Source organism: Spinacia oleracea, chromosome 3 (genome assembly GCF_020520425.1).
Source record: "Spinacia oleracea cultivar Varoflay chromosome 3, BTI_SOV_V1, whole genome shotgun sequence".
NCBI lineage: Eukaryota > Viridiplantae > Streptophyta > Magnoliopsida > Caryophyllales > Amaranthaceae > Spinacia > Spinacia oleracea.
In genome coordinates this window covers 9,351,549-9,378,856 of record NC_079489.1, presented here as the reverse complement: position 1 = coordinate 9,378,856, position 27,308 = coordinate 9,351,549, and the positions used below count along the sequence as shown (strand labels likewise).

At 35.3% G+C, this 27,308-nt stretch overlaps 4 protein-coding genes across 12 annotated transcripts; all 4 read right to left on the bottom strand.

Annotated features, from left to right (window-relative positions):
* Positions 1 to 724: 724 nt before the first annotated feature.
* LOC110799157 (uncharacterized) lies at positions 725 to 8,011 on the bottom strand. Its single transcript, XM_056838788.1, has 9 exons — positions 7,973 to 8,011; positions 7,273 to 7,377; positions 5,253 to 5,332; positions 4,945 to 5,097; positions 4,362 to 4,608; positions 3,816 to 3,999; positions 3,419 to 3,688; positions 1,110 to 2,806; positions 725 to 909 (listed from the first exon to the last, which is right to left on the bottom strand). The coding sequence occupies exons 1-8, from the start codon at positions 8,009 to 8,011 to the stop codon at positions 2,532 to 2,534; spliced, it is 1,353 nt and encodes a 450-aa protein (XP_056694766.1). The 3' UTR covers positions 725 to 909; positions 1,110 to 2,531.
* Positions 8,012 to 8,608: 597 nt separating this feature from the next.
* Positions 8,609 to 12,890, bottom strand: LOC110799143 (zinc finger CCCH domain-containing protein 56). Of its 3 annotated transcripts, none has more exons than XM_022004359.2 (3): positions 12,735 to 12,890; positions 11,506 to 12,533; positions 8,609 to 9,087 (listed from the first exon to the last, which is right to left on the bottom strand). In XM_022004359.2, exons 2-3 carry the CDS (start codon positions 12,260 to 12,262, stop codon positions 8,819 to 8,821), a joined length of 1,026 nt encoding a protein of 341 aa, XP_021860051.1. In that variant the 5' UTR covers positions 12,263 to 12,533; positions 12,735 to 12,890; the 3' UTR covers positions 8,609 to 8,818. The 3 variants fall into 3 exon arrangements, with proteins under 3 accessions (XP_021860051.1, XP_021860049.1, XP_021860050.1); XM_022004357.2 differs by having other exon boundaries at positions 12,641 to 12,889; XM_022004358.2 differs by having other exon boundaries at positions 12,718 to 12,889.
* A 1,229-nt stretch (positions 12,891 to 14,119) lies between these two features.
* LOC110799132 (putative disease resistance protein RGA1) lies at positions 14,120 to 23,439 on the bottom strand. 7 transcript variants are annotated; one of them, XM_056838622.1, is made up of 6 exons: positions 21,219 to 23,438; positions 17,404 to 20,607; positions 16,148 to 16,951; positions 15,941 to 16,058; positions 15,712 to 15,822; positions 14,120 to 14,688 (listed from the first exon to the last, which is right to left on the bottom strand). In XM_056838622.1, the coding sequence occupies exons 1-2, from the start codon at positions 21,379 to 21,381 to the stop codon at positions 17,432 to 17,434; spliced, it is 3,339 nt and encodes a 1,112-aa protein (XP_056694600.1). In that variant the 5' UTR covers positions 21,382 to 23,438; the 3' UTR covers positions 14,120 to 14,688; positions 15,712 to 15,822; positions 15,941 to 16,058; positions 16,148 to 16,951; positions 17,404 to 17,431. The 7 variants fall into 7 exon arrangements, with proteins under 7 accessions (XP_056694600.1, XP_056694598.1, XP_021860024.1 ...); XM_056838620.1 differs by having other exon boundaries at positions 15,723 to 15,822; XM_022004332.2 differs by having other exon boundaries at positions 15,723 to 15,822; positions 17,404 to 20,880; positions 21,219 to 21,359.
* On the bottom strand, positions 14,271 to 14,711 carry LOC110799156 (uncharacterized). The gene has a single exon (XM_022004370.1). It carries the CDS (start codon positions 14,709 to 14,711, stop codon positions 14,271 to 14,273), a length of 441 nt encoding a protein of 146 aa, XP_021860062.1.
* Positions 23,440 to 27,308: the final 3,869 nt, after the last annotated feature.

Genomic DNA, 27,308 nt, shown 5'->3' with positions numbered 1-27,308 from the left:
AATATTTAATTCTTTTCCCTTCCTCATATACCCACTCTCTCACCTCCTTTATCACCCATCATTATCACTCCTCTCTCTTACCTTATTTCTTTATTATTTTTTCACTCCTTTATTTATTATATTCTCTTACACCCAATCATTTCTCTTACACCCAATCATTACACATATACCCATACAAACCAATATTCCAATTTTCTTAAAAACCACATCAGATTCCAAATGGATACATAAAAAAGAAATGGAGGGAGTAATTATTAATATTACGCATATACAATTTCATCCAAAAACAAACACTCTCATAAATTTATTTATTTTTAAATAAAATGAAATTTAATACAAAATCAAAAACTAATTTAATCTAATACGAAGTTTATAAAATTGGTATGTACATAACAATTTAATAGAATCTGTGCATCGCACGGGCTAAAATCTATTTTACACATAATAATAACAGTACTAAAACAAGTATTATTATTTAAGAGAGATGAGAGTGATGGATAGCTCAGTAATGGAAAGTTCAGTCCACTTGTAAGCTCAATGGAGGTTCCACACTAAAACAAATTGGCAATAGTGGGAGTGCCACAAGCTTATAAGGTGGTATTTTCTCTCATCTTTCTCCAATGTGGGACAACTCACATGTGGACAACATAGGTCTCAACAGTGTTACACTGTTAAGAGTGTTAGGGGTGCCAGGCATACAAATTAAGACGCACAAGGTGCGAAATTAAAGTACAAAACCATATTTATTCTCTGAAATAAAGCTTGGAATCAGTGCATCAGAATTAGAAAACAGTAAAACATACACCGGTTCTGGTGGACTTGTATTCTTAAGGCCTGTATCATTATCAGTATATAATGGATCATGCAGAGAGCTTTCACCGAGCTTTCTCAGGGTACGCACTAGTCAGGCTGCAAAGTGAAACAACAAATTCAATCGTTGTAGTATCACAAAATCAAATCACACAATCAATAACCAATAACACAATTAATTGATTGATTAACACTTAGATCAGATCATCATAACTATTGCAGAAACTAATCAGAAATTGAAATTAAACAAGTCAGCAAAAAATAATTGCTACAATAATTGTTAAGAGAAGAAAACGAACCTTAACTTGTGCATGCGCAAACTCGTTTGTTGTAGCACTAGAACACCTTTGTTCACGATCCTTTACTCCGACAGGATAAACTGGTGTAAGTAGAACACTGAACTATATTTGACAGTTGAGCACAGAGGTTTAACCTCAGTCCTCAGACCTTCACAATAAGGTTTATTCCTTACTGAACTGATCTAGCTGGTCAATATGGTTCTACAAAGGAAAGAATTTTGAGAAAATTCCCTCAATCTCCTTTAACACTGCACTGATCTGCACTAAGTACATACGTACTACAGAACAGATTCCCATATATCCTGCTGTTGAATACGAGTACTCAGAACCTCCACCTACTGAAGGAACTCAAGTCCAACTTCTACTAATACAGATAACTACAAATAATCCTCGAAAAGTAATTACGAAGTATATACTACAGAGTTATAAGCATGACTTCAGAGATTGTGGAACATGTTTCTGACAAAAATTTTAACAGAAAATGACACAGAATCCCAACATTTTTCTGATAATGTCAACAACTCAAAATCAGTTTGACTGCATAAGTAACAAATACATCACTGCAGAACCCTGCAGAGCCTCATAATGAACAATAACAATGAGATCAAACAGGAACCATGAATCTGTGGGACAATTGTAAGTTAAATGGAGGCCATTAACAATGAGATCAAATAGTTATACCACGTTAATACTGTAATAATAAAACGTGTGTTTGCTTATGAAATGTAGTTACTAGTTAGTGGTCTAAAATCTACCCAATGTTACCTAATTCTCTAATCACCCCACGACCCGCGAACCAAATAAACGAATTATAACAATGAAAATGGTACAATTTTGGTCTAATTTAGCAAATTAAGTAGCGAATTGCGTACCCGTACCCAGCCTCATACTAGCGAATCAGGTAACAGTGAATCTACCGAGCTGAGTTTCTACAGTAGTCCATCCACCACAAACTTATCATGGAAGCTTCCACAAATCGACTCGAACCCCTGCATGGAACTAGCTAACTTCTCTGTGTATTCCTTCAATGACTCAAACTCTTTTTCCTGTAACTTGATTTCATCTTCCAGTTTTCCCACCATGATTCTTTTCAAACTCAACCTTTTTTCTTTATCCTGGATATCCTTTTCGGATTGAGCCAGATTACTCTTCAGAATAGGATACTGAGTAAGATGAGAATCGAGCTTCTCAAGATCATCACATCGATTCCAAAGCCATTTCACATTGATCCCAACACCTTCAGCAAGTTCCAGGACGTTTCTCAGGTGGTTCACATGGTGGTGGCGTAGATCACTTAAGTGGACTGATTCAAGTTCCTGGACAACTTTGCATATGTTTTCCAATGCCATATTCGGTGCAAATTTGGAATTCAAAGCAATCTCTCCATGTTTTGCAAGAATTTTTGTAAGAATTGGGACCAAATCAGAGTTGATGTTGTACCGACCTATTTGAACTGCTTTCATGGTACTCACCACCTGCCATTTCTAAATTGGAGGCCGGGATTGTCGTTACACTTGCCTCTATACAGTTCTGAGACCCACTTATGGTAGTTTCTTCATCATCAAGTTCCATGAATACAGTAGAAGAAATTGAAGGACTTGAACTTTTTCTTTCAAGATCAAGACCGGAAGTCATACATGAACCCTTCTCCAGAGGTGTCTCTTGCTTAACTTCTAGAGAAGGAAGTAGTGCTTGACCTGAAAACCCGGGAAAAAGAAGGGTTAAAAGAAGGTGGAAAATGGAGAAAGACACTCGCAATTTGGATTACTGTGCACTCCGATGAACATTTATTTCGAAAATGATAAAGGTCCCAACATGCGACCTTTAAGCCGTGTCACAATGATGACATGACATGCTTATGTGTCATGATTTATTTATAACTAATGAACACAGAGAATGATTTCAATGTACACGTACAAGTGGAACATTTTGTTATAGGTTCTTTGGATTTAAACTATATGTTCATTTACTATATGTTCTTTGCATATGAACGATCTGTTCTTTGGATTTGAACTATATGTTCATTTATAAACAGCGTGCACAATGAGCATTGGGCACCCGGGTGCATAAACCACATGTTGACACTAGGAGAGCAGGACACATCACGTATACTCAAGGACTCGTGCTTTTCTGATCTCTCTTTTACAGATTTGATCAAACGAGAAACAAGTTCTTCAGAATCTTCAGCATAGACCAATATACTCTAATCAGCTAGGAAATCACAAAGTAGAGCATATGATAACCAAAAAGACTGAGTTGGTACAGAATCAAGAAACATTTGAATGTGACCGAGAATGGAAAAGACTGACCTTGGCCCGAGGTTTTTATTTCTACAATTTTCTCTGATTCATCAACAGCTACAGTTTTGGGTTCCTTTATCGTTACTGCAACTCGAGGTATACATTCTTCTACAATGTTTTCCAAAGTACCAATCTTATCATTCAACAAACTGGTGTTCTCTTGTCCACTTGAAGCAATGACAGCAGGCTCATCTGTGCAGGTTTCAGCTTGGCCTGGTTTGTCGAATATCTGACAAAACATATCAGCTTCCTGGTCATTGCATTTCCGAGCTTTCTTACCTGTGTGAATCTCACAATTCAAACGCACAAAAGCTAAAATTAAAGCATGCAACCTAGCTAGAAGATAGTTGTTGAAATGAGCACTTAGCAAACACCTAACTCGCACTCAAACTGAGCAATATCTTACCTCTTTTACTCCTAGCTCTCTTGCATTCGGGCCTTAATGATGGTAAACGGTCATATTTTACAAGAGACACTGCTTTTTTAGTCTTCTTGAGAGTTGTCCACTGCTTGGATTTAGTACCACGACTTTTAGCTACGCGTTTGGATGGAATTTCACTGGATACTTTTTCCTTAAACGCTCCCCAAAGCTAGTAATTCCCTTGAATTCCTGTAACAAATCAATTTATCTATATCATTTTAAGCACATTAACCCTTATATTGCATTCATCATACGGAAAGAGAACTAACTTTCAAGGAAAAAGTTAGTTATAACGGACTTAATTGTAAAGATAAATTGATATAGTGTTACGTTGTTTGTCAGGAGCCGCTATCTCAAGGGAAGTAAAAACCACCAACTCTAAGTTAGCCATGTTTGCTGTCATGGCTAGGTCATTCGATATCATGGCTTCCAGTAAGTCATTGTAGTCTGCCTCACTCTTTGTCATTCAAGCTAAAAAAAAAAGAGATTTCAGTTTTCCTTTCTCTTCGAAGTTATATTAAAACACAAAACAAATGCAACAGATTTAAACCATAACCTCGCGGATTGAGGAAAGATGTAAAGTCCGATATTGCAGTCAGTAGCCCCCAATTCATCAAAATTCTTAGGCCATAGTTGGCTCCTTTTCTTCAGGTCGAGATAAAGAGTGGGTTGCATTGAATGTACAATATTGACAGCTTCTGAATGTGAAGTCTTTGGTATAAAGGCTTCCATCCCTTTCCAACTTTTACATAATCTCCCAAAAGTATTGAAAACTCCCCTGCCAAGAAACAAAACAGACCATTATACTCCCTCCGTTCCATAATGATGTTCTAATTCAGGTTTTTGAAGAGAATCTTCTAAATTCCTACCAATATATAAGAAAAAGCAGATTCATGTGTGGTCTTGTTTGATTCGTCTCAATGAATACTTTAAGAATATCGAAATTTTATGTCTTTTAACATTGTGTGATTAGAGATAAAAATGATAGAAAACGTTCATTAACAAACGGTGAAAAAAGAAACTGGAACATCATTATGGGACGGAGGGAGTACTATGCTGTGAAAACATGATGAATGATCTGATATGAACGAATGAGATATCTTAAACATCACACCTCCAAATCGGACCAGCAACTGGGATTGCACTAGCATCAGGGAGAGAAAGATATGAAATTCTCAGTGGATGACAGCCAGAAAACTTGGTCATTTCATCCCCACACATTACCATTTTTGCTGGTAATTCATCAGGAGGTAGCTCTGAACTATACCTGGAAAGAAAAAACATGTTCAATTTTATAAGGTCCTGATTTCCAGAAAAATTCACAGAAAATTGGATGAGTTTTCTAGCTGATGTCTACAGAAGCAAAACAACACACATTCATTCCATAAAATAGCCTTGTATAAGGATGATTGTCCGACTTACATGTGCTCAACTGTGTCCCCAGTAGAATAAGTTAAGTATCTAGAGAAGCCTTTGTCTCCACAGGTTTCACAGGTTTTCACCTATTGACAAAATAAACTGCATTGTTAAACAAATACATGTACAGGTAATTCTGTTACTGAATCTGTATATGTGAAACATAAAGGGAGCTTTCAACTGTATATGAGTATGTCTATGAGACTATGTAAGGCATTGTAGTTCATCTTTGTTACGAATATTTTCAAGTTTTGGATTACTACTCCCTCTGTCCCGGAATACTCGACCCGGTTTGACCGGCATAGAGTTTAAGGGACTTGAATTGACTTATTTAATTTAATAGGTAGTAGTTGATAGTGGGGTATTATTTTAATGTAGTTCGTGGGAGGTGGGTTAAGAGGTGGGGTTGGGGGAGAGTAGGGGTTGAATTTTTTATTATTTTTTGTATGGAGTAGGGGGTAAGTGGGTTAATAGGGGTGGAGTGAGAAATAATATAATATTGTTAGAATATTTCCATTTTTAGAAACATGTCAAGTATTAAGGGAAGGCCCGATAAGGAAAACAGGTCAAGTATTCCGGGACGGAGGGAGTACCATTTTAGTGATGTTTATTAATCAACATAATTTTAAACTAAATGATACTACTCCCTCCGTCCCTTTTTAGTTCTTTACGTTTGGAATCATGCACACGACTTAACATATAATTAATGAGTAGTAATAATTTAAGAAAGTAAGTTGGGCATTTCACCTCTTTGTTTTACAAGGCAAGAAGTCCAATAAGTAAAAAACATACAGACCAATTCTGAAGTAAATCAATTAACTCATTTCATATAACCAGATGCAATTCCAGAATCATAAAACACACTACAATTGGTGTTCAGTCTTAACATACTTCTTTAAAAAAAACTAATTGTTCAAGAACAATCCTGCAATTTTAAAATGCTAAGCTATAACGTGAGTTTGGAGCATTGAATATTTTGTTTGGGAAAAAAAGGATCAGATTTCATTTTCTAAATATTGTTTGGTTCAAAGAAAGGAAATGAAGGGAAGAGAAAAGAAGTTCCTCCAGTTTTGAGAGGAAAGGAACCTGAAATTTTAAACTTTCCTCTTATTTCTCTTCCTTTCCCATAACATCCCATATAATTTGTCAAACCAAACATGAAACCTAATAAAAACCATTAACGTTCTTTTATGTTATCCTTTCAACCAAACAAATTAGCGCAAGCATAAACTAAACATTACTTACATCAGTAACACCGATCCACACGCGATTTTGTTATAAACACCTAAACTCTTTTTTGAAGGGAATTATAAACTCCTAAACTAATACTCCTTACGTCCTTACAAGATTACCCCATTGTAATATTTTGGGTCAAACTGTGAAAACTTTGACCACGAATTCTCATTGGCCTATAAGAAATAGTATAGTCATGTATGTTCTTGTTAGATTCGTTTCAACATATATTTCTTGAATATCAACTTTTTATAATTTTTACGCGTGTAAAATTAGAGATATTTACATTAAGATATGTATTGGAGACGTGAAAAGTAAAATGGACGACCTTTTAGGCAGGGAAGGAGTATTACACTAATGCCTAATACAGTAATACGAAGTACTTAACAACCAATTGACCAAACAAATTTTTCTTAGATAAATATTGTATTTTAATTTCCCACTAATCTCAAGGATCAATTAAACGACCAAAATTCAAGTAAACCCAGAAACCCCATGTCATGGAAAGAACAAAAAAAATTCTCCAGAAAGTTACTTAAAAAGAAAGTTAAATTCTCCAGAAAGACATACCAAATTTGGCAACTTATAGTTAATACGGAGTAGTTAAAATTTATACAGATTATCTTAAAGTAGGAAGCAAAATTGACGACAAAACATACAGAGAGAAACATTAATCTAGTTTGAATTTAACAAAACAACAGATTAACTAGAAATGACGACTGAAGAAGTTTATGTAATCCACTTTCTTAAAATAGTAAGTATTTTAGATGAAACAAGCACAAGAAAACTTTACCATTTGACTTTGTTCTTGCTTTTTTCTGTTGTCGGAGTCGGAGACAGAGCTGAATTCTGGGTTTACTTGGTGATCAGTTGGTGACTTGGTATAAATGCCACAGCTCTACCAAAAGAAGAAGCCATTAAGGGTGACTGTGTGAGTAATACAATGGGCCGGGCTGGGAGGGCTAAGGGTCAAGGGTCATATGACTCAGCCTTATTAGGAATGAGTTCATGAAATCATGAGTAATTATCCATTTTCTCTTTCCTCTCCTCTTTTTGGAAAGTTCAAAATTTCCATATCCTATTTACACTTGTTGAGTGTGTTATACTTATCTGAATTTATTGAAATTTAGTAGAATTTATTTTAGTTATAAAGTGTATTTGGGTACTTATCTGAAATAAATGGAAATAAGGTAAACAGAACATGATCTTTAACCATGATTTCCTTTTCATTTCCAAATAAATATAAATAGTTAAAATTCTTACAATACTTAGAATAAGGGCGTGTAATGAGAGGTTTGGAGAAAAAAAAAGCTTCTTTTAAGTGAATAAGAGGTTTGACTATTTCAAAACGCTAATAAAAGTGTTTGATTATAAAAGGTTTTGAAGAGAGCTTTAGATGAAAAAACTCGATATAAAAGCTTTTTTCATTAGAGATTTGAATAAATGTGTAAAAGGATAACTGTCCTAATATTGACAAAAATTACTGCATTTACCAATTGACAAAAATTACTGCATTTACCAATGTACTTCATGATAGAGTATAAAACTAATCTTGGGGCTTCAACCATCAGCTTAAGCTTTTAGTTGAGTTGGTCCTTTGACATGGTATCAGAGCCAACGTGACGCAAAGGTCACGGGTTCGAATCTCATCCACCCCTCCTTTCAAAGTGGAATATTTCGCGCTAGGTATAAGGAGGCCTATGCTGCATCCACATTTCAAGCCCAAAGGGCTTTCATGTGAGAGGGCGTGATAGAGTATAAAACTAATCTTGGGGCTTCAACCATCAGCTTAAGCTTTTGGTTGAGTTGGTCCTTTGACACTTCATAAATCACTTTTTGTTAATGTCATTAATGGTCATGAAACACACTAAAGTACTAAACAATTAACAATTACCAACCACTTTACACAAACAACTAATTTAAACAGCTAGTCAAAAACAAAAAGAACTTCATATTGAGAGTTGAGCAGAGGTTCAACCTCAGACTTTCAGAACGAGTTTTATTCCTACAGTTTCCTACAGATCTAGCTGGTTAACATGGTTCTACAAAAGTATGAAATTCGAGAAAAATCTCCCGATCTTCTTTAACACTGCACTGCTCTGCACTAAGTTAAGAACAACGATAACTAGTGAAGTACAAGATTGATACAGTTTATTAGAGAAAACACATGACATAGAAAGTTTCAGCCTTGGGTTTTGAACATCAGAGTCTGACATATTTAGAACAAGCTCATTACACAAAATACATACTTCTACAGAACAGATTCATAATAACCCCCCTCTATCTATAAGCATAAACTTAAATGGGAACCTTGATGGAGATATATAATAGTAAAGTTATTATTCAATGTCGTCAATCCAATCACCGTATATCCTGCTAATCTTGTCAGGTCCCTTCCATTTATGGGCAGCTCTCTGCCCAACCGCCTGAGGCACACTTGACGACCTCTGTGAAGGAATTCCAACATGGTGATACTCCTGACGAGGGAGGGTTAATAAGTTTGGAGATGTTAATGTATCTGTTTTTGTTGTCATACCACTTGGCTTTGTTTCTGCCGGCATAGGGGAGTCTCTACCTTCCCCGTCCAGTCCACTGAATTTGTGCAACTCTGCCACACAACAATACGATATTAGCCACTATTGTACAACATTTTCCCTGTCCCAGTCCTCCGTAACTATTTTTCACTATTTAAAATTTAATGTCTCAAACATATACAAGATGGTTTTCCTTGGAATTCTAAGTCAAGGGAAAGTAAGGGTAGAATGAAAAAGTTCTGAATGTACAAATAGTTCATAAATTTCGACGGCCAAAAACAGAAATGAGACTTGTTAGTTAAAGGGGTAAACATTCCAAGAACAGAAAGATACATGATCCATATCCACAGAAGGAACCCTCTACGATGTCAAAAAGAACTGATACTAAGCACTAATTTGTTAATCCTGTCGATTCTTGGCACCCACAATAAGTTACGCACTAGTATATATTGTATCTTACAGAGGTTCTTAGCCAGGAGGTCTGTGTGCACAGTTCTAATTGCGATATATCCAAGAGGAATAGAAGAAAGCATCTACGATAGACAGAAATATCCTAGCATCCAATTTCGTACAGATGCAATAAATGACCAGTCTACATATCCAAAACAATGTACTTGATTACACAGTATGTCAAAGAGATATTCAACATCCTTTGACTCTCAGGCATATCTCATAAAGAAATTTTGGTAAGTTAGTCAACAAAAGCAAATTTAAGGTTGTTCAGTTACTTAGAAATGCATGACCCCTTGTGAGCTAAGACTTAACTAGAGATACAAGCTTTTAATCATCTGTAAACCTTTCACAACTTGCTCTTAGATTCTTTGGGTTATTCTTTTCAGTGCCCTCCTCTCTCTCCAAACCAGAGGCCCACAGCACAGACAAACAGTCTTTTTGGGTGTTCGAGGAGAGAAATCAAGTGTCAGCTTTTAGCTAAAGTCTTTAGAACAGAGTACAGAACTCCCTACGTATACACGCACAAAGGTCCTCCGCTTTAATCATGTGTTAATTTAAGTTAGAGATACTTTTTCCTGAAGCTATGGAAAATGTGAATGCACCAATATACATGGACAAACTGTCAGAGACTCACATATACAAACCAACAGAACTTCAAAGGAAATCAGGAAAGTAAACTAAGATCTTTCATGAGGTAAACTCATTGATTTACAAATTACAAGGTGCAAAAAAGTAGACATGCCATAGATGTTAAATCGAACCAGACAGTATTTTCTGATCATCTGATGGCTATCAAATGCTATGGAAGAGAGTACATCTGTTCTATAAACTCCATGGAAGTTTTTACGAATCAAAGAGGTGACTTCATAAAAATCATCTTCTCAATATACTACAATTAGAAACTAACCATGAAGAGCATATTGACAATTCGAAATCAGAATTGAATTTATCATCAAGTTTACTGTCGATTATTCAGAACCACCATCTACTGAAGGAACTCAAGTCCAACTTCTGCTAATACAAAGAACTAAAATAATCTCCCCAGATTGGTTATAAACTAATAGCATGACTTCACATATGATGCCATGGTGGAATATGTTAATGACAAAACAAATCAGCATGAACTTTTGTGACACAGAAGAAAACATTTCTCTGATAATTTTCCATCAGTGCTTATGGTCATACAACTCAAAATCAGTTCGACTGGATAAGTAGCAAATACATTACCACAGAATCCAGCCTCTTGGGTGACATGGTTTGAAGTAGAGTAGAAGACTGCCCACTATGCTTATTACTAATTTACTACAATGAGCAAATTACCAATGAGATCAAATAGGAGTCATGAAACTATGCACAATTGAAGTTAAATGGAGGCCAAAATTAGATAAAAGTCTTTTCATCAAGATTCAAGATCACCTTCCCAATATTTGCCAAACCCTTGCACATAACACGAAATGGCCAAGGGGAAGTTATCAAATAACCATCCCTTCAAATTGAAGACATTAATTTAATGAGTGTATATCAATTAAAAACCATGTTATTGAATTGATGATATATGACTAGAGTCCCGGGTGGGAAGTGGGAGGAAAGTAAAACAAGTTAGAGAAAGATGCAATTTAGCAGGAGAAAGATTGCTTTCAAATTAGAATGAAAGGAACGCCAGGACAGCCAGGCTACGTATAAGAACAAGTAAATGTAAGGATGAATCAGCTCCGGAGCTCCCTTATATGGCTGTAGTTCAGGAATCATGTCGCTACTATTTAAGAAAATGTCTGTTACATGTATTCCTAAGCCCCCATTTGAACCCAAAAGAAATGTGTTTCACCCTGATTTGGAAACATGGAGTGCATTTCCCACTTTTTGTCTAGAAAAGATGAGCATAAATGAATTCATGATGGCACTCAAAATTAAGTTTAACAAAAGAAGACAAAGCAATTTTCTAAGCTCATAGCAAGTTTTATCTCCACAGTGAATGCAACGAATACATATCAAACAATAAGTACAATTAAACAACAATCTTGGAAGCGGATGAATAATACCTGCTAATCCATGGGCAAAATGGCACTTGCTCCCAAATGGGCAGCTACCAGTAGTCTCCCACTTGTTACAAATCCTGGTCTTCCAATTCGAAGGCTTCTGAGTAGGACCATTAGCACCATAAGCGGTGCCGCCGCCAACGGTGGGATTCACACTTATTGCCACACTCTCTCTAGCTCTAGATTGTTCATCATGAAGAAAGGTGCAATTTTCTCCATAAGGGCAACCCTCTTCAGTGTAAAACTTCTTACAATGCCTCCCTTTATAGGTCCTAGGAGATTCATTCCTCAATTCAGAGGTGCTAATTGTAGGTATCTGGTGCTCCTCTCTTTGTTCGACGGTAACACCCCTCTCCTCCTCGTGCGCCGCCACAATCTCTTGCCAGTTTGGTGGCGGTTTCCGGAGCTCTTCCAGGCCATGAGCAAAATTACAGTTAGTGACATAAGGGCAAACCCCGGCACGAAACTTACAGCATAACTTAGTCTTGTAAAACATCTTCCCAATTGCTTTTGAGCGGCTCGCCGCAGCATCGCCGCCACTCTGGGAGGAGCTCCTAGTCTTTTTATTGGGAGGCTCAGCTCCGCCACCTGATCCCATACGGAGCAGTGGAGGTAGGTGGTAACTGGTTGTTTCACTATTATTCCAATTTCTATACTCATCTTCAGTTGCCCAAATTGCCTGATCATTTGGACCAACACCACCCCAATTGTCAAATGCTCCACCCATTTCCGAAAACCCTGATTCAGTTCCAAAATCCATCCCAAAAGTGCAAAAATCAATCCCCTAGATAGAAAACCTAATTCTCTAAACCCCAATTGCGAAGACGAAACCCAAAAGCCCTAATTTTTCGTCAACATCAAAATTGAGCAAAATTAAAGCTAAGATTTTTGGGGAATTTCGTACACCACCTTAAATTAAACTAAATCAGATAAAAAAAAGATGAATTGAATGCAGAAGAGCCCACCAGTCACCAGTCACCAGCAGCAAAATGAAAACCCAGAAATTACAGTTGAGAAAATTTCAACTTAAACTGCAAAATGCACATGAAATTCAAGGAAAATATCACATTTTCAAGTACTCAAATGAAAACTTTAGCATAATTGTAAGATAAGATAAGCAGATTCCACCCACCCCTACCTTCAAAATTGGGAGTTTGCGAAAATCGAGGAGATATTAGAGAATCTTAAGTTACAGAGAACTTGTGGGAAACTTACAGAGAAAGTGAGATTACCAGGAATCCATGATCAACAATGGTGTATGGGATTTGTTTGTTGTAGACTTGTAGAGTTGTAGTGATGAAGAGGAGCAGAGAAGAATCAGAAGATGGCGGATAATATAGCACTAGATTTTTTTTTTTTGGTTCTAATTCTGTACGGTTTGACTGAGTTTTACCAAAAAATTATTACTACAACAAATCCCATGTGATATGAAGTAATCTTTTTGATTTGTTTTTGCTATTTTGGGATTGTGTTTGGATAAGATTTTTACTTATGGAGAAATTTTCTTTTCACAAATTCTTATTTATAATGGGTGTACAATAAATATTATACACCGCAGTAAAAGTTGACTCAAAATGCTTAAAAGTTATATTTATATATGTAAAAGTTATCTATTTTTTAATGATAAATTTTTTCATTTGAATAAAAATTATTTCTTCAAAATCACTAATAATGTATATATTAATCATTTAACTCTTTAAAATGTTAATCCATCAACTTTTTAATTTTATAATATAAAAGTTACAGAAAGTAGGTTAAAGTTACAAAAAACTGCATAAAAGTTATCTTGGTGTACAATAAATTTATTGTACACCCTGTACGCGCAAGACCTTTCGTTTTCTTTTACTTATTTATTTACCCCTTAGGGCCTATGGTGAATTTGACATGGATTGTGTTCAAGATTGGATGAACTGAGCTTGATCTGAATAGAAATTGAGTTGATTTTATTAGAAATGAAAATGAAAATGAAAAATGAGTTATATCGCTTTATTTTCGATACTTAGTTTATTGGCTGCAAAATAACATGACTCAAATTGACTGATTTAATAGATGTTCATTTGAATATAACTCGAATAAAATTGATCGATATTTGTTACACGGAATAGTGTGCAAAATCTCGTGATGGAATAGTTCGCGTTAATATAAAAGAACATGTGTAAGTGTTATGTATTCTACAAATTGAGGATCATGCGAAATCTCGTCATGTAATAGCAGCTAGAGAAACTACGGGGTATTTACTTAGACCCCGTTCTCTTAATCTTATTCTTATTGCTCATACTATACTGAACATTTAGACCAGACATAAAGCAAAAAGTACTCACAGAAAATACCAGAATAGACAAATTAGGAAGAATCAGACCAGGCCAGACTAGGAAGAATCAGACCAGACTAGACCATACCAGAAACTAGAAAAATCTCACCAGATGACCAGACCATGTGGAGAGAACAAAGTCTTAGTATTTTATTTACGAGGTGAATGTTTATGCAACCGTTGATAGACTCTTCGTAGTACCCCCTAAATGATCCAACTTTTGAAACTTTTACATAAAAGCGGTGTTATGATTGACTGATATCTCAATCCATAATGTATAATCTTCCACAAAAAGGCACAAGGAAAGGAAGTAAAGTGATATCCTTTCTGGAACTATAATAATCAGTAATGTACAAAGAAGAATAACATTACTATGGACAAGTGAACTATCAAATAATGGACTATTCAACATACAAGAAGGCATACAAGAAGGCGCGAAGGAACAGAAGTAGTCCAGTCAAATCGTGGAGTTTTGGAGATGGAAAGAAAATGACTCGGACAATTGAACAGCGTCTTGAACCCTAAGCCGAGTACCCTGTTGTCCAACAACAACAGCTGCAATCCTAGCTGCTAATGCACCCATGTCTTTCATATCTGTTACTCCTCTTAATAAACCGTATAAAATACCTGATGCGTAGGCGTCTCCTGCTCCACACGTGTCTATTGGTACACAAGGTGATGGAGGTATGTATACGGATTCTCCTCGGACTCCTATGTAGGACCCACGAGCACCATCGGTTACAGACACGAGTGGGACAAAATGGCTTAGATATCTTGTTGCAGAGGCAGGGCTTTCCTTCAATGAAAAATTACATAGGGCTCTAGCTTCATCACTATTTGCAAATATCACATCAGCATAGTTCCCGATTATTTCCCTAAAATATAATAGAGGTACCATAAAATCAGTCAATGCGTTTTTAATCAATTGCTGTCACCATTTCCACTAGGACCATTACCAGAGTCATTGAGATGTGGATTTAGAGATGATGCAAGTAAATACAGAAACAATAAAAATATGTTTGTTGGTGAAGATGCATTGTGTTGAATATTCATATGCGACATTTCATGCCAAAATACACAAAACTCATTATCATTCCCTCACAGTAATACCTCACACAAAAAGTGTCATGCTATTACTCCGTAGTATATTATTCTTAATGTCAGGTAGAATTCAAGACATAAGGGCAGAACAAATCACAGCAATTAACACAGAATCAGGGATGGATGTGACAGCTGAGGATGTTCAAATGTCAGGAAAGCTTGCAGGAATTGAGAATGATAAGTTCACCGGGATTTGTATGTCTAATGTGACTATTGCTTTGGCTGAGAAGCCGAAGAAAGTGCAGTGGAATTTCAGTAACATTGAAGGTGTTACTAGCTGGGTTAATCCTCAAGCTTGTGATTTGCTGCCTGATAAGCAGCCTGGTAAAGTGGTGCCTTGTCCTTTCCCTACTAATAAACTTCTTATTGATGATGTTGAGTTGAAGATTTGTTCAATTAGGCCAAAGCCTCCTAGGTATATTAAGTCGAACAATTGTTATTCGAGCCATTCTAACTTACGTTTTAGAAATAAAATCGGTTTCTAGTTTAACTTTCATTTGTTATTACATGATTATTCGATCTACACTGCATCAAAAACTAGAACAGTTTAATCTATGGCTCGGGTAAATATCTCAAAAATGGTTTCATATCACTGATTCGTGAAAAATAAGATCGACAATCTCATAGACTCGGCATGACAGAAACACGTTTATGAAAAACGTAAGAGATATTGATCTTACTAGAATGTTGCTAATACTAAAACATATTAATAGTTCCTAAAACACATCAAGTTGAATAGAACATAGTTTAACAATGCTAGTAATTATTAGATTAGGAAATTTTTTGAGTTTTAGCACCTTGATCTCACCTCTTCTTGAGCTTTATCATAATTGACAGGCTTCCTACATGAAACGATCTCCAATACAAGTATTCCAAAGCTATAAACATCTTCTTTCCCATTCACATCTCTAGCCAATAGAAAAAATTTGGTTTCGGGTAAATGCCTCAAAATTTTGATACATACTGCAGAGAACTTAACTAAGAAATAAATCCTACAATAAACCAGACTTGAAGGGAGAATTTTACCTATTTTATGGAAAATGTTTTTCAGGGTCAAGTGGTGATCTGCAGACTTGATAACTTTTAGAGAGAGGATTTGGGTACAACTGTTTAAACTACTCGTTACACATCAATGTCGATCTACCTGCAAAATGATGGACGAAACTGAAATTTACATCAGTTCAAATTGAAGTGGGAAAGTTGGAAAAACAGGAAAGAAGTTAATGTGCAAACCATATCAATTATCTAGTTGATGAACCAGAGTTTTGTCAGATTCTCTAGAAAATGTTACAGAATCATTAAGAAATCGCTGTTGTGGGTAATTGCAAAGTCCTCTGTTGCAGATCATTTCTAATATCCAGGACAGTGACTTGATCAGTTATGAAGCTACATACAAAGCTAGCATTCTACCAAACAGAAAGACTTCACCTTGGCAATACTCTAGAAGGCCGACATAGTACACAAGCACCGAGAAGGCTGAGATACATTGGAAACTCTGAATTCTAAAGCTTATATATCAGTAGACTTATAACTTATTAGTCAGTAGAGTTGAAATACAATGAAATGTAAAACACAAATTGAAGCAGAGCATCTTATAGTTGATACTAGTAGCAGCTTCTCTTTGATTTATAAGTGATGACATAAGAAGAATGTGCATCCACCTGTTTGATTGGAAGTTGGGACTACGAATTGATAAATAACTCAAGGCTTTCATACATATGTCAGTACACATACACTTAATTATACTAAGACTCGTAATAAACATAAAATACATCTTTTTTTCTACACGTAAACTCCAATCCTTAAGGGACTAGCCAAACCGTACAGGACCCCCACTAAAGCATTAAAAGATATGACTTATCCTAACATGACTAGGAATAATGACTGGGAATAAGCCTGATACACTCCTTGCACGCCAATAACAGTACCAGAGTTCCTTGAGGAAAGTCAAGTACTGTATCCAATCAGGCAGATCTTCCTCTCTAAGTAAAGCGGCGTAGATTGATACACTAGTAGTCTATGTGGCTCAGCAACCCCCTGTTAGAAATTTGTACAAAGGGCATTAATTTAAAATAACAATTAGTAATTCGAGAATTCTTATTGGGAGCCAAAATTTTGCACAAAAATTTGACCGAGTCACAATATGTAATGGGAAGATTGCGAGTATGGTTCTGTGAGAGTTAAACAAAAGTCCTAAATTCAAATCCTATTAATAATATTGAAGAAAAACTCCCAAATGACTCAACTGGTGTATTTAAGCATAGAAATACAACGAAATACCTAAGGTCTAGTTCGAAAAGAACCTAATGAATTTATAACCTAGCTAGATCGCAAATGTGAAGCCATTCAATTGAAACTGCAGAAAAGTTATTGTATTATTGTCCTAGACTCCTAGCGTATAAACATAAATAGCTTGTAACACAATAAAAAGACTGAAAGAATAAACTCAATAAAGGTGCGCAACCAATTTTGAAAACTGAATATTTTACCTGATTTATGGTTGAAACTTGGATATTTTCAGTAATGTCGCCTGATTTTAATTTCAGGTATGTGTTGAATGTGGGCCAAGTCGTCACCGGTGGATTGTTGGTATCCTTCTCTAGGGCAATGTGGCCAGTACATGAGTTCAAGTTTCTTGAGGGAGGTGAGTTTGGACATCCATTTCGGCAAGGATTCCAGTCCTGGGCACAACCCAATTTTAAGGGTTTGGAGGGAAGTCAAGTATTGTATCCAATTGGGCAGATCATCTGATACACAGTCCAATTTCAAGGAGCGGAGGGGGTGATGAAAGGGTTGCCATGGCATGCCATCTTCTCTCTCTACTTCTTCTGATAGACTCAGGTTGGAGCAGTTTTTAATTTTCAACGTCTCTAACGCAGTGAGATGCTCTAATCCTCCAAACACAACACTCTTCAATTTGAAGCAGTTTTCAATTTTCAAGGATATCAGGGAAGATGAGCATCTACGGAACGCCTCCCTGGCTTCTCCCAAACTCTCCACCTCCTTGTCCCATCTTATGATCAGCGTGCCAAGACCCAGAAAAGAGTCCATCCGCAGAGAATTAAGCCATGCCACGTTGTCTACTGTAACCTTGAGACCAATATCATGAGAAAATGAAGAAGATGCGGGAATACCACCAGGAGTTGCCTCCCCAAATTCTTTACTCTTTATCCTCCGAATTATTTCCAATCTCTTATTGAAACCACGTAAATATAGGACTTCCAATCCAGGGCACTGCAATATAGCTAGTAGATTTGGGCAATTACCCACCGCTAATATTTTCAACAGAGGAAGTCGTAAATGTCCTGAATACTGCAGATTTGGACAATACATAAGTTCCATATGAACAAGATTAGGGAGAAAGGTTGCCAAGTTATCTTCGATTGGCCAGCGTGGCATTCTCACACCACGATAATAATTCACCATAAACTTCTCGAGATTAGGGTGTGGTTGCAACTCTCCCATTACTGCTTCGTCATACTCCTCTCTTCCCTTACCCTCTGTCCTACTAAAATAAAAGTAAACATCTTTCAGATGTTCTTTGTTCCCCAAGCAATCTCCCTCTCTATCACCATTTTTGTTGCCAACATTTACACCCGTGTCCATGAAGTGTATGTCGATTTCAAGATAACCTTTCAAGTTTGTAAGAGCTTTCAGGTCTTCTAGTCCAGAAAACAACTCCTTGTTTGATCTCGTATTTCCCACCACAAACTTATTAAGCGTGTGAAGGCAAGTCAACTTACCCATGCCCCTTGGCATATAACTCAGGTTATTACAACCTTTTAAATCCAAGACCCTCAACTTAACTAGCTTGCACAAATCTTTTGGCAACTCTTTCAAACTCAAACAACCATCTAAATTTAAAATCTGAAGATTATGCAGTTTGGTAATTGGTCCGGGGAGAACTTCTAGTTCGTGGTTGTTTGAGAGGCATAAATATCTTAAATGTATCAATTTACCTATCGAGCCCGGAAAACTCTTTATTTGTAAAAAATTCAAGTCCAAAGCCCTCAGATACTTCCAATTAGCTAGTAATGCAGCAACACAAGACACGTCCATCGCGTAATCATAATAACGAGCAAAAGAAAGATATGAACGTATTTGGGTCTTAGTAAAAGATAAACTTGAAGATCCAATGTTAAAATCAGATAGATGGCGAATTTTTTTATCCACATCTCCATTAATGGTATTCGCTATGCAAATCTCCTTTCCTGCAACTTCTTGAGCAAGATCGTGCATCAAATCATGTATCTTAAATGATCTAATACCACCATATTTATCTTTCACCACGTCTTGGAAAAAACACCTCTGCAACAAGATTGAAAAAAATTCCTCAGAGACATCTTCCATATTTAAATGACGATCATCTAACTGAATGTAGCCTTGTGCCATCCAGAGCTGAATCAATGTCATCTTCGAAATGCGCTGGTCTTTAGGGAAGATCGCACAATACCCAAAACAACACTTTAGTGGGGATTCAAGCTGATAATAACTTAGCTTCAATATAGGAATGATGCCATCTTGGCTTCCTTCAACTTTTGCTAATCCCAACTTCTGAACTGACAACCACTTATGTTTTTCTTGATCATAAAGAAGACTCCCCACCACTCTAATAGCAAGAGGGACGTTAGCACATCTCACAACAATATCTTGACCAAGTTTAACCAAGTCTTCAGGAGGGTTTGCATGCTGGGATCCAAATGCTACCCTTTTAAATAAGCACCATGAATTATCCTTGGACAAACCTTGCAGGTCGTGCCTTGGACTGTCTCCCATGATTCCTGCTGTCTTCTTTGAGCGTGTAGTTACGACAATCCAACTTCCCCTTTGACCTCCCATCAAAAATTGTATCAATATACGCCATTGTTCAGAATTTTCAGTCCACACATCATCCAAAACAAGCAAGTATTTTTTACCTGCAAGTTGTTCTCGAAGTTGGCTTTGCAACCCATCCATAGTACAACCCTCGTTCTTCGTATGACCCTCATTAGCGGAAGCTAGAATCCTACCAAGAACACCCTGTACGTCAAGCAGTTTCTGATTTTCATCAGCGACACAAGCCCACAACATCAATGGAAATGCATTTTTGACCCTAGCATCGTTAAACACGAGTTGGGCAAGAGCAGTTTTGCCCAACCCACCCATCCCCACAATAGGGAGGAAAGATACATTTTGTTGAACAATAGGATCTAACAGTACACAAACAATTTTCTCCAAATCAGGTTCTCTTCCAATGATATCAGCTTCATACACATAAGAACAGGTTTCCAGCCTTCTATTCCTGATAGGCTTACTATCAATGTTAAAGTTGAACCGAGTATCAGAAGCAATAGCATCCAACTTTTTCTTGATCATCTTAACCCCTTGAGCCATGTTATAAGCCGTCCCATACTTGCCGAATAGAGCAAGGACACGAACCTTGATACCCTTAGTGAGCTTCTCCTGTTCAGCAAGAGTGACAAACTCGTCGAAGAGATCATCAGCATCATAAACTGCATCTTTGAGTTCCTCGATAAACAACCGGTCTTGCTTGGATAGCTCTTGCTTGGCTTCAGCATCCTCGAGTGCAGCTTTGATTCTGACGACGGTGCCACTGAGATCATTAAGTTGGGATTTGCATCCAAGGATGGAGCAGACCTGTTTGACCTCAGAACATTGCAGCACCGCAAACAATGTTTGAGCAGCAGACAAGACTATTCCAGCAATTTCCATTGTTTTTATGAAAGTTGAGGTGAAATGGTGCAGATAGATAGAGAGAGAGTAAAAATGCAAAAGTAGCAAATTCTGGTGAAATGATGAACTTTCACATTAGCAAATCATTCAGACTTTCACTGTTTCACATGGGCAGCAAATTATTCAGACTATCACTGCTTCACATGGGCCATGGATAATTGGCTGCTTGCTTCGTGTTTTCAATTGTTCAATTACTGCAGAAAAGCAGAACTACAGTAGTGGACAGTTCTTGACTGTTTCACATGTAGAATTGTAGAGGGATCAATATCAAATGGGTTTCGTACTATTTTAATTATCAGTATTCAGTAATTAATTAAATGGCCTGCCAATTTTCGGATTACCAATTTGTAATCAATAATTTCATTTTTCCAATTAATATGTCCAGTAACACAATCAAATTCATCACCTTAGCAACAACAACAGTGAAGCAACTCGCAAAACAATTGAATTTGGAAAAATTAACATAAAAATTGAAAATCTGGAAATTAATCGATGACATACTCAAAGAATTACATAGATTTCTTGTACACAGACAAACAAATTAGAGAGAAAAGGAGTAGAAATTACTCACCGGCGGGAGACGGAGACGTCGAAGAACTCGCCAGGAGAACGAAGAACAGAACAACGGCGGCAATTAGTTTTTGACTAGTTTTTGCTTCATATTGACTTGTTGAGTTCATCAAACAACGAAGAGGAAGGAGGGTGGTTGTTTTGGATATTTCTGGAGCGTTCATGCTTCTTTTCCTTTCATTTCATTTTCCTTTTTACTCCTTACTTCCCATCGTTGCCATTGTGAAATATTTTCAACAACACAAATCTATTTATTTATATATTAAAACTTTTAGGCAATTCATGCAATCGGTTATTGTGTCCTTGTAAAAAAATGTTGATATTAATATAAACTCTATGCAACACTCTGAGGCATCGCCCGGGCCACTATCTAGTTCATATTTAAATGTGGTATGAGTAAATATTATACACTATATGAGATTCCGTGTACGCACGGATTTTGATCATTTTTTCAAAACGTACTACTGGATGTTACGTCGTATCTATTATTGCCAAACTACTCAAAGGAATGACACGTGTCATGTTCTGGTGAGTCTTTAGTATTTTTCTTTTTAAAATACTCATTTTAAATATTTATAATCTAATTATTTTTAAATCGATATTTGCAAATACAAGATAATAATAAACAATACAAAATAGGAATAAATTGCACAATAATAAAGATAACAATAAAAAATACGATTACAGTAAATTCATTTACAAAACTGATTAAAAAGACCTCCCTAAAAAATACTCCATCCGTATTTATTTAAGGGATACACTTGCCTTTTCCGGCCGTATTTATTTAAGAGATACACTTGCCATTTTTAGTAACTTATCAACCCCACCATCTAATTAAATAATACATCTAATTTACCTTATGATCCACCATCCTATTAAACAAATAATTTCAGAAACCCATCCCCACTTCCACCCACCAAAATGACATGGTCCCCACTTGTTTATTTATTAAAATATCTAACTAACTCCACTTGCTTTATTATTTTATTTTATTCAACTTTTCTTCTTAATACTCGTGCCCGCCCAAGTGTATCCCTTAAATAAATACGGAGGGAGTAGATAACAAATAAAAAAATAAGCGACATGAATAGGGGAATCCTGTGCTAAGAATGCTGATCAATAAATAATGTCAAAAAATTAATATGCGAAATTATAATATCGAATATAGTATTACTATTTTCAAAACAGAGCAAAAAAACCTCCCCACAAAATAGAGTTAAGATAAAGAATGGGGTCTCACCTTTTGAGTTTTTCACCCTTTGGGACCTATACCTTTTTTTTTCACTCTTTGGGGTCTCAACTTCACTTTCCGGCAAGTTAACTCACCGTTAACTCACCTCTAACCATAGCATAAATAATTAAAAAAAACAATTTAAAGCAAATTAAAATGACAAAAATTAATGAACGTTGTTGCTGCTACTTGCTTGCTTGCTGCTTCTCTGTCAAATATCTCAAAATAATACAGCAACCATATCTTAAAAAAAAAAAATACAGCATCCATATCTTTAAAAAAAATACAGCAGCTATACTTAAAAAAAAAAATACAGCAGCTTTCTAGTTGCTGCTCTTAAATAAAAATACAACAGTGCATAATTGTTCTAACCAAAAACAGAAGCTTGCTTAATTGTTTTACTGTAATCAGGTTCAGTTTAAGCAAAATTAGGGACAACTGCAAGCTTTAAGAAAAACCAGGTCCAACAAGTTTAAAGAAATCAACAAAATCCATACATGGTTCCTAAGGACAGACCACACCAAACATCTAGGTTAGTGAAATTATCGATTATAGGAATTTTGGTGAAATTAAATGAATGATAAGCATTGGTATTCCCCTCTGTTCTACCTCTTTCCCCTGTTCTTCAAGTGTACACAAACCCTAACTCGTCTAATGTGCGAATCACACAATTATACACATCATCTATGAAAATTTAACAATTTCTCACATAATCAATGCTAATACAACACATAATATCAACTTCAAAAATTAAAATTTCAATTTTTTTTGGAAAACCCTAAACCCTAACATATGAAATCGAAACAATCAGAATTTTACCAAAAGAACATTAAAGGAACAAAATCAAAATTTCGTACCTTGAGAATGTGGAGTAATTGCTCTGAATTTTTCTGTTTGGGGCAAGAATCTACCACTGTCTTGGAGTAATTGAAAAGATGGATACTTTGTTTGAGTTGAATGAACAAAGGAGATAGGAGAGGAAGATAGAGTGTTTGGCGCAAAAACGAAATTGTGATTTAGCTCAGTAAAAGGAACGACGTCGTTCTTTTTTTTTTCCCTTTAACTGTGACATGTGTTGCAAATTCATTGGCTCATTGCTTATTGCACCGCAAATTATACGTTGACACGTGTAAGGGACTAACCTTTTAACCATGGGGACTAACCTTTCAGAATATTAGTTAATTTTGATCGGAATATGCTTTACGGGTCCTAAACGGTGAAAAAAAAAAGGTATGGGTCCTTAACGGTGAAAAATAGCAAAGGTGAGACCCCATTTATTATCTTAACTCCCACAAAATAGGTAGGGGAATCATGTGCTTGAGTTCCCTGCAAAATAGGGATAACATAAAAAAGATCTACAAATATGCTGATCAAATAGATAAAATCCCTAAACGACTAAAAAAATTAAATTACAAAATTAAATTTCCTAAAAAACAGATACAACAGGTAAACGATAACATGAATATAATTAACTAGATGATAGAACTCCCTAAAAATAGGTAACGAAATTAAAAAAATATTCTACACAAACATAGGGGAGTCTTGTGCGTGAGTTCCCTGTAAAATAGGGACAACATGGAAAAGAACATATATTTGTGCTCATCAAAAGATTAAATAACCTAAACGAATAAAAATAATAATTTACAAAATTTAATGACATAAACGAATATTTAATCAAAAGATAAACATGAATATGCTAATCAAAAGATAGAATTCCTTAAACGAATCAATAATATAATGTACAAAACAGAAATTAGAAATCTATTCCCTAACAAATAGGTAACAAATTTTTTTAAAAAAAAACACGAAAATCAATCCCAAAACAGAATTAAAAAAAGAAATAAAAAATAAATAACAAATAAAAAACAGAATATACGCTGACAACTTTCAGAATATACAATCCAGTAATCAGCAATATATACTCCCTTATATACTCCCTATATATACTCCCTGCTCATCCAACAATAATAGCAAACATATATTATCCTATACGTTATTTGTGAGAAAAAATGGCAAGAAGTCTTAGTCTCATTCACAATATTAATCCGTCCATAGAAAATGTAACGATACAAGCAAGAGTTATCCGATTATGGACAATTCCTGCCTTCGATAATCCGAGTGAAACGTATACTATTGAAATGGTTTTACTAGATGCAGAGGTAATTCCATCATTCATATTGTGCTATATTCAATGTTAATATCCGTGAAATAGTATGTTGCTAACTATTTCTTTATTTTACTTTTATTGTATACTAGGGAGGCAAGATTCAAGCTTCTATAAAAAAATTAAAAAAAGCTTTTATTGCAAAATTTAAGGATGCTTTAACCCAAGGAGAAGCATACAAAATCTCAAACTTTAGCGTTGGAAAGAATGTTGGAGACTATAAACCCACGATGCATCCATACAAAATTAACTTTAGAATGTTTACTACAGTCGTAGGAGTTGTTGGATCGACCATTCCTATACATGGTTTTGATTGTAAATCTTATGAAGAATTAAAAGATCTAGACAATAGTGTATTAGTTGGTATAAAACATCAACTTATTTTTTTAAGTATTATATTTATTTAGGTATATTATTTACTGAATGAAAGGTTTTCTTTTGAAAACAGATTGTATTGTATATCTTTATTATCAACTAATCAATTTATTAGAGATGGTAACCCACAAAAAATGCTTAATGTTCAACTAGAGGATTTGCACTAAGTGTATTTCCAAATTTTTTTTAAGGAAAATACAATCTATGACTATAATACTAACTTTGTTGTGTTGTCAATTTTAGGAAAAATTTATTGGGTTGCACTTTGTGGAATCAATATGTTGATCAATTGACAGAATACTTATCTGATCATCCAGATTGTCAAGTTTTTATTGCCATCCAGTATGCAAAAATCAAGGCATTTCATGGTATATATGATTTGAGTTGTATAAAAGCCTGCGGTTGTCATTTTATCTATTGATTTGGTTTTTCTTTCTTATATATTTGTCTTTCTTACGCATTTAAGTTGTTATTGGAATATCGAGTTCACTATTTATGACAAGACTCCATGTAAACATTGATATTGCGGAGATAAGTGATCTTAAAGAGAGGTATGTATATTTTTTTTTGGCTTACTACTATTATTTTTGTTATCTAAATATACTTTTCTAATAATGTATACTTGACAAAAAAAAAAAAAATTATCTTGCAGATTTGGGAATGAAGGAAAGACATCTTTGGAAATGGTGGCAGAAATAAGTAGTCAAATCTCTCAAAAAAAATGAAAACGAGTTCTTGAAAATATCGGAGAGTAAACATGTTGATGAGATTCGTGAAATGCAACAAGTAAGCACATAAAATCTATTATCTGATGTTTATATATAAGTTTAATACTTTCCCCAAATTTATTTTCTTCACATGTGTAAAACCAAGAATCACATGTTGGCAGCATTAAGAAAACAGCACGACGACATTACAGGAGTGGACTGAATAACTCAATAAAAAAATCCGAAAATCAAAATTTCGGTGGATGCAAATAGTATAAGATCAATCACAAATATTGCCCCCAAAACAGAAAAAAAAAATTATAAAATAAAACTGACTTTTTCAATAATTTGGGTGGATGCAAATAGTATAAGATCAATCAGAAATATTACCCCCAAAACAGGAAAAAAAAAAATTATATAAAAAAAAAAACTGACTTTTTATTTCCCTAATGTTCATTCTAGAAGAAACTTACAGAAGCTTGAATATGGATAGTCATGATAATAAGTGAGTTTCCTGCCTGCATCTTCCAAATATGCTGGTGTGAGAATATCAAGCACAACACAAGGGGTGAATGATGTGAAGCAATGTAGATTTCCTCCACTTCTGGGGTATAAGACCCTGGTCCCACACTGAAAAAACAAAGATCTTAGTCATAAGGAATTTTAATGTTGTCGAGGGTAAACCCTATGTACCATAGCGGTTAAGGAAACTTAGAAAAAGAAAAGGACAATTAATCTTGAAAAATAACAATTATCATTCCCCTTAAAGGCAAAGGGAATGACAGTCCTTCGGTGCTATTCACATAATCACATCTAATACCCATAATGTGGTTCTATAACATCAAGGGTTCTAATGAAAACCATACGTATTGTTCCTGAGAAGTGAAAATAACATCAAGGGTTCTATTACTATATACTAAAAGACACACCATGAATGACATGTGTCACGTTCTGATGAGTCGTATTTTTCTTTTTAAAATACTCATTTTAAATATTTATAATCTAATTATTTTAAACCGATATTTGCAAATACAAGATAATAATAAACTATAAAAAATAGGAATAAATTTCACAATAATAAAGATTACAACAAAAAATACGAATACAGTAAATTCATTTACAAAACAGATTTAAAAAGACCTCCCTGAAAAATAGGTAACAAAATACAAAAAATAGGCGACATGAATAGGGGAATCCTGCGCTAGGAATGCTGATCAATAAATAATGTCAAAATTTAATATGCAAAATTATAATATCGAATACATTATTACTATTTTCAAAACAGAGCAAAAAAAACCTCCCTACAAATTAAAATAGGTAGGGAAATCATGTGCTTGAGTTCCCTGCAAAATAGGGATAACATAGAAAAAATCTACAGATATGCTGATCAAATACTGTAGATAAAATCCCTAAACGACTAAAAAAATAAAATTTATGGAAGTTGGACCAAAGTTCTACATTATACGGAGTAGTTTAATTAATTTTTAAGAAGGGATAGGTATCGCCTATTTTAATGTGCGACACCAATATTTTTAAAGTCATATTTTAAGGCATATGCGACACTAAAAGTATTTCATTTGATTCTTAGAAGAAGAAAAATAGGTGTGGCATGTT

What these genes read in the sequence shown, in the direction of transcription:
- LOC110799157 (XM_056838788.1), bottom strand. Translation starts at nt 8,011, where the DNA reads ATGAAGTACATTGGTAAATGCAGTAATTTTTGTCAATTG. An exon ending in GTTGCTGGTCCGATTTGGAG is followed by an intron (nt 4,609 to 4,944) that starts GTGTGATGTTTA and finishes GTTTCTTGGCAG; the next exon opens with GGGAGTTTTCAATACTTTTG. An exon ending in GGTTTAAATCTGTTGCATTT is followed by an intron (nt 4,000 to 4,361) that starts GTTTTGTGTTTT and finishes GGGAATTACTAG; the next exon opens with CTTTGGGGAGCGTTTAAGGA.
- LOC110799143 (XM_022004359.2), bottom strand. Translation starts at nt 12,262, where the DNA reads ATGGATTTTGGAACTGAATCAGGGTTTTCGGAAATGGGTGGAGCATTT. An exon ending in TTTTGCCCATGGATTAGCAG is followed by an intron (nt 9,088 to 11,505) that starts GTATTATTCATC and finishes GTTGTGTGGCAG; the next exon opens with AGTTGCACAAATTCAGTGGA.
- LOC110799156 (XM_022004370.1), bottom strand. Translation starts at nt 14,711, where the DNA reads ATGGTACCTCTATTATATTTTAGGGAAATAATCGGGAACTATGCTGAT.
- LOC110799132 (XM_056838623.1), bottom strand. Translation starts at nt 21,381, where the DNA reads ATGAACGCTCCAGAAATATCCAAAACAACCACCCTCCTTCCTCTTCGT. An exon ending in GACGTCTCCGTCTCCCGCCG is followed by an intron (nt 20,608 to 21,218) that starts GTGAGTAATTTC and finishes TTGCTGGAATAG; the next exon opens with TCTTGTCTGCTGCTCAAACA.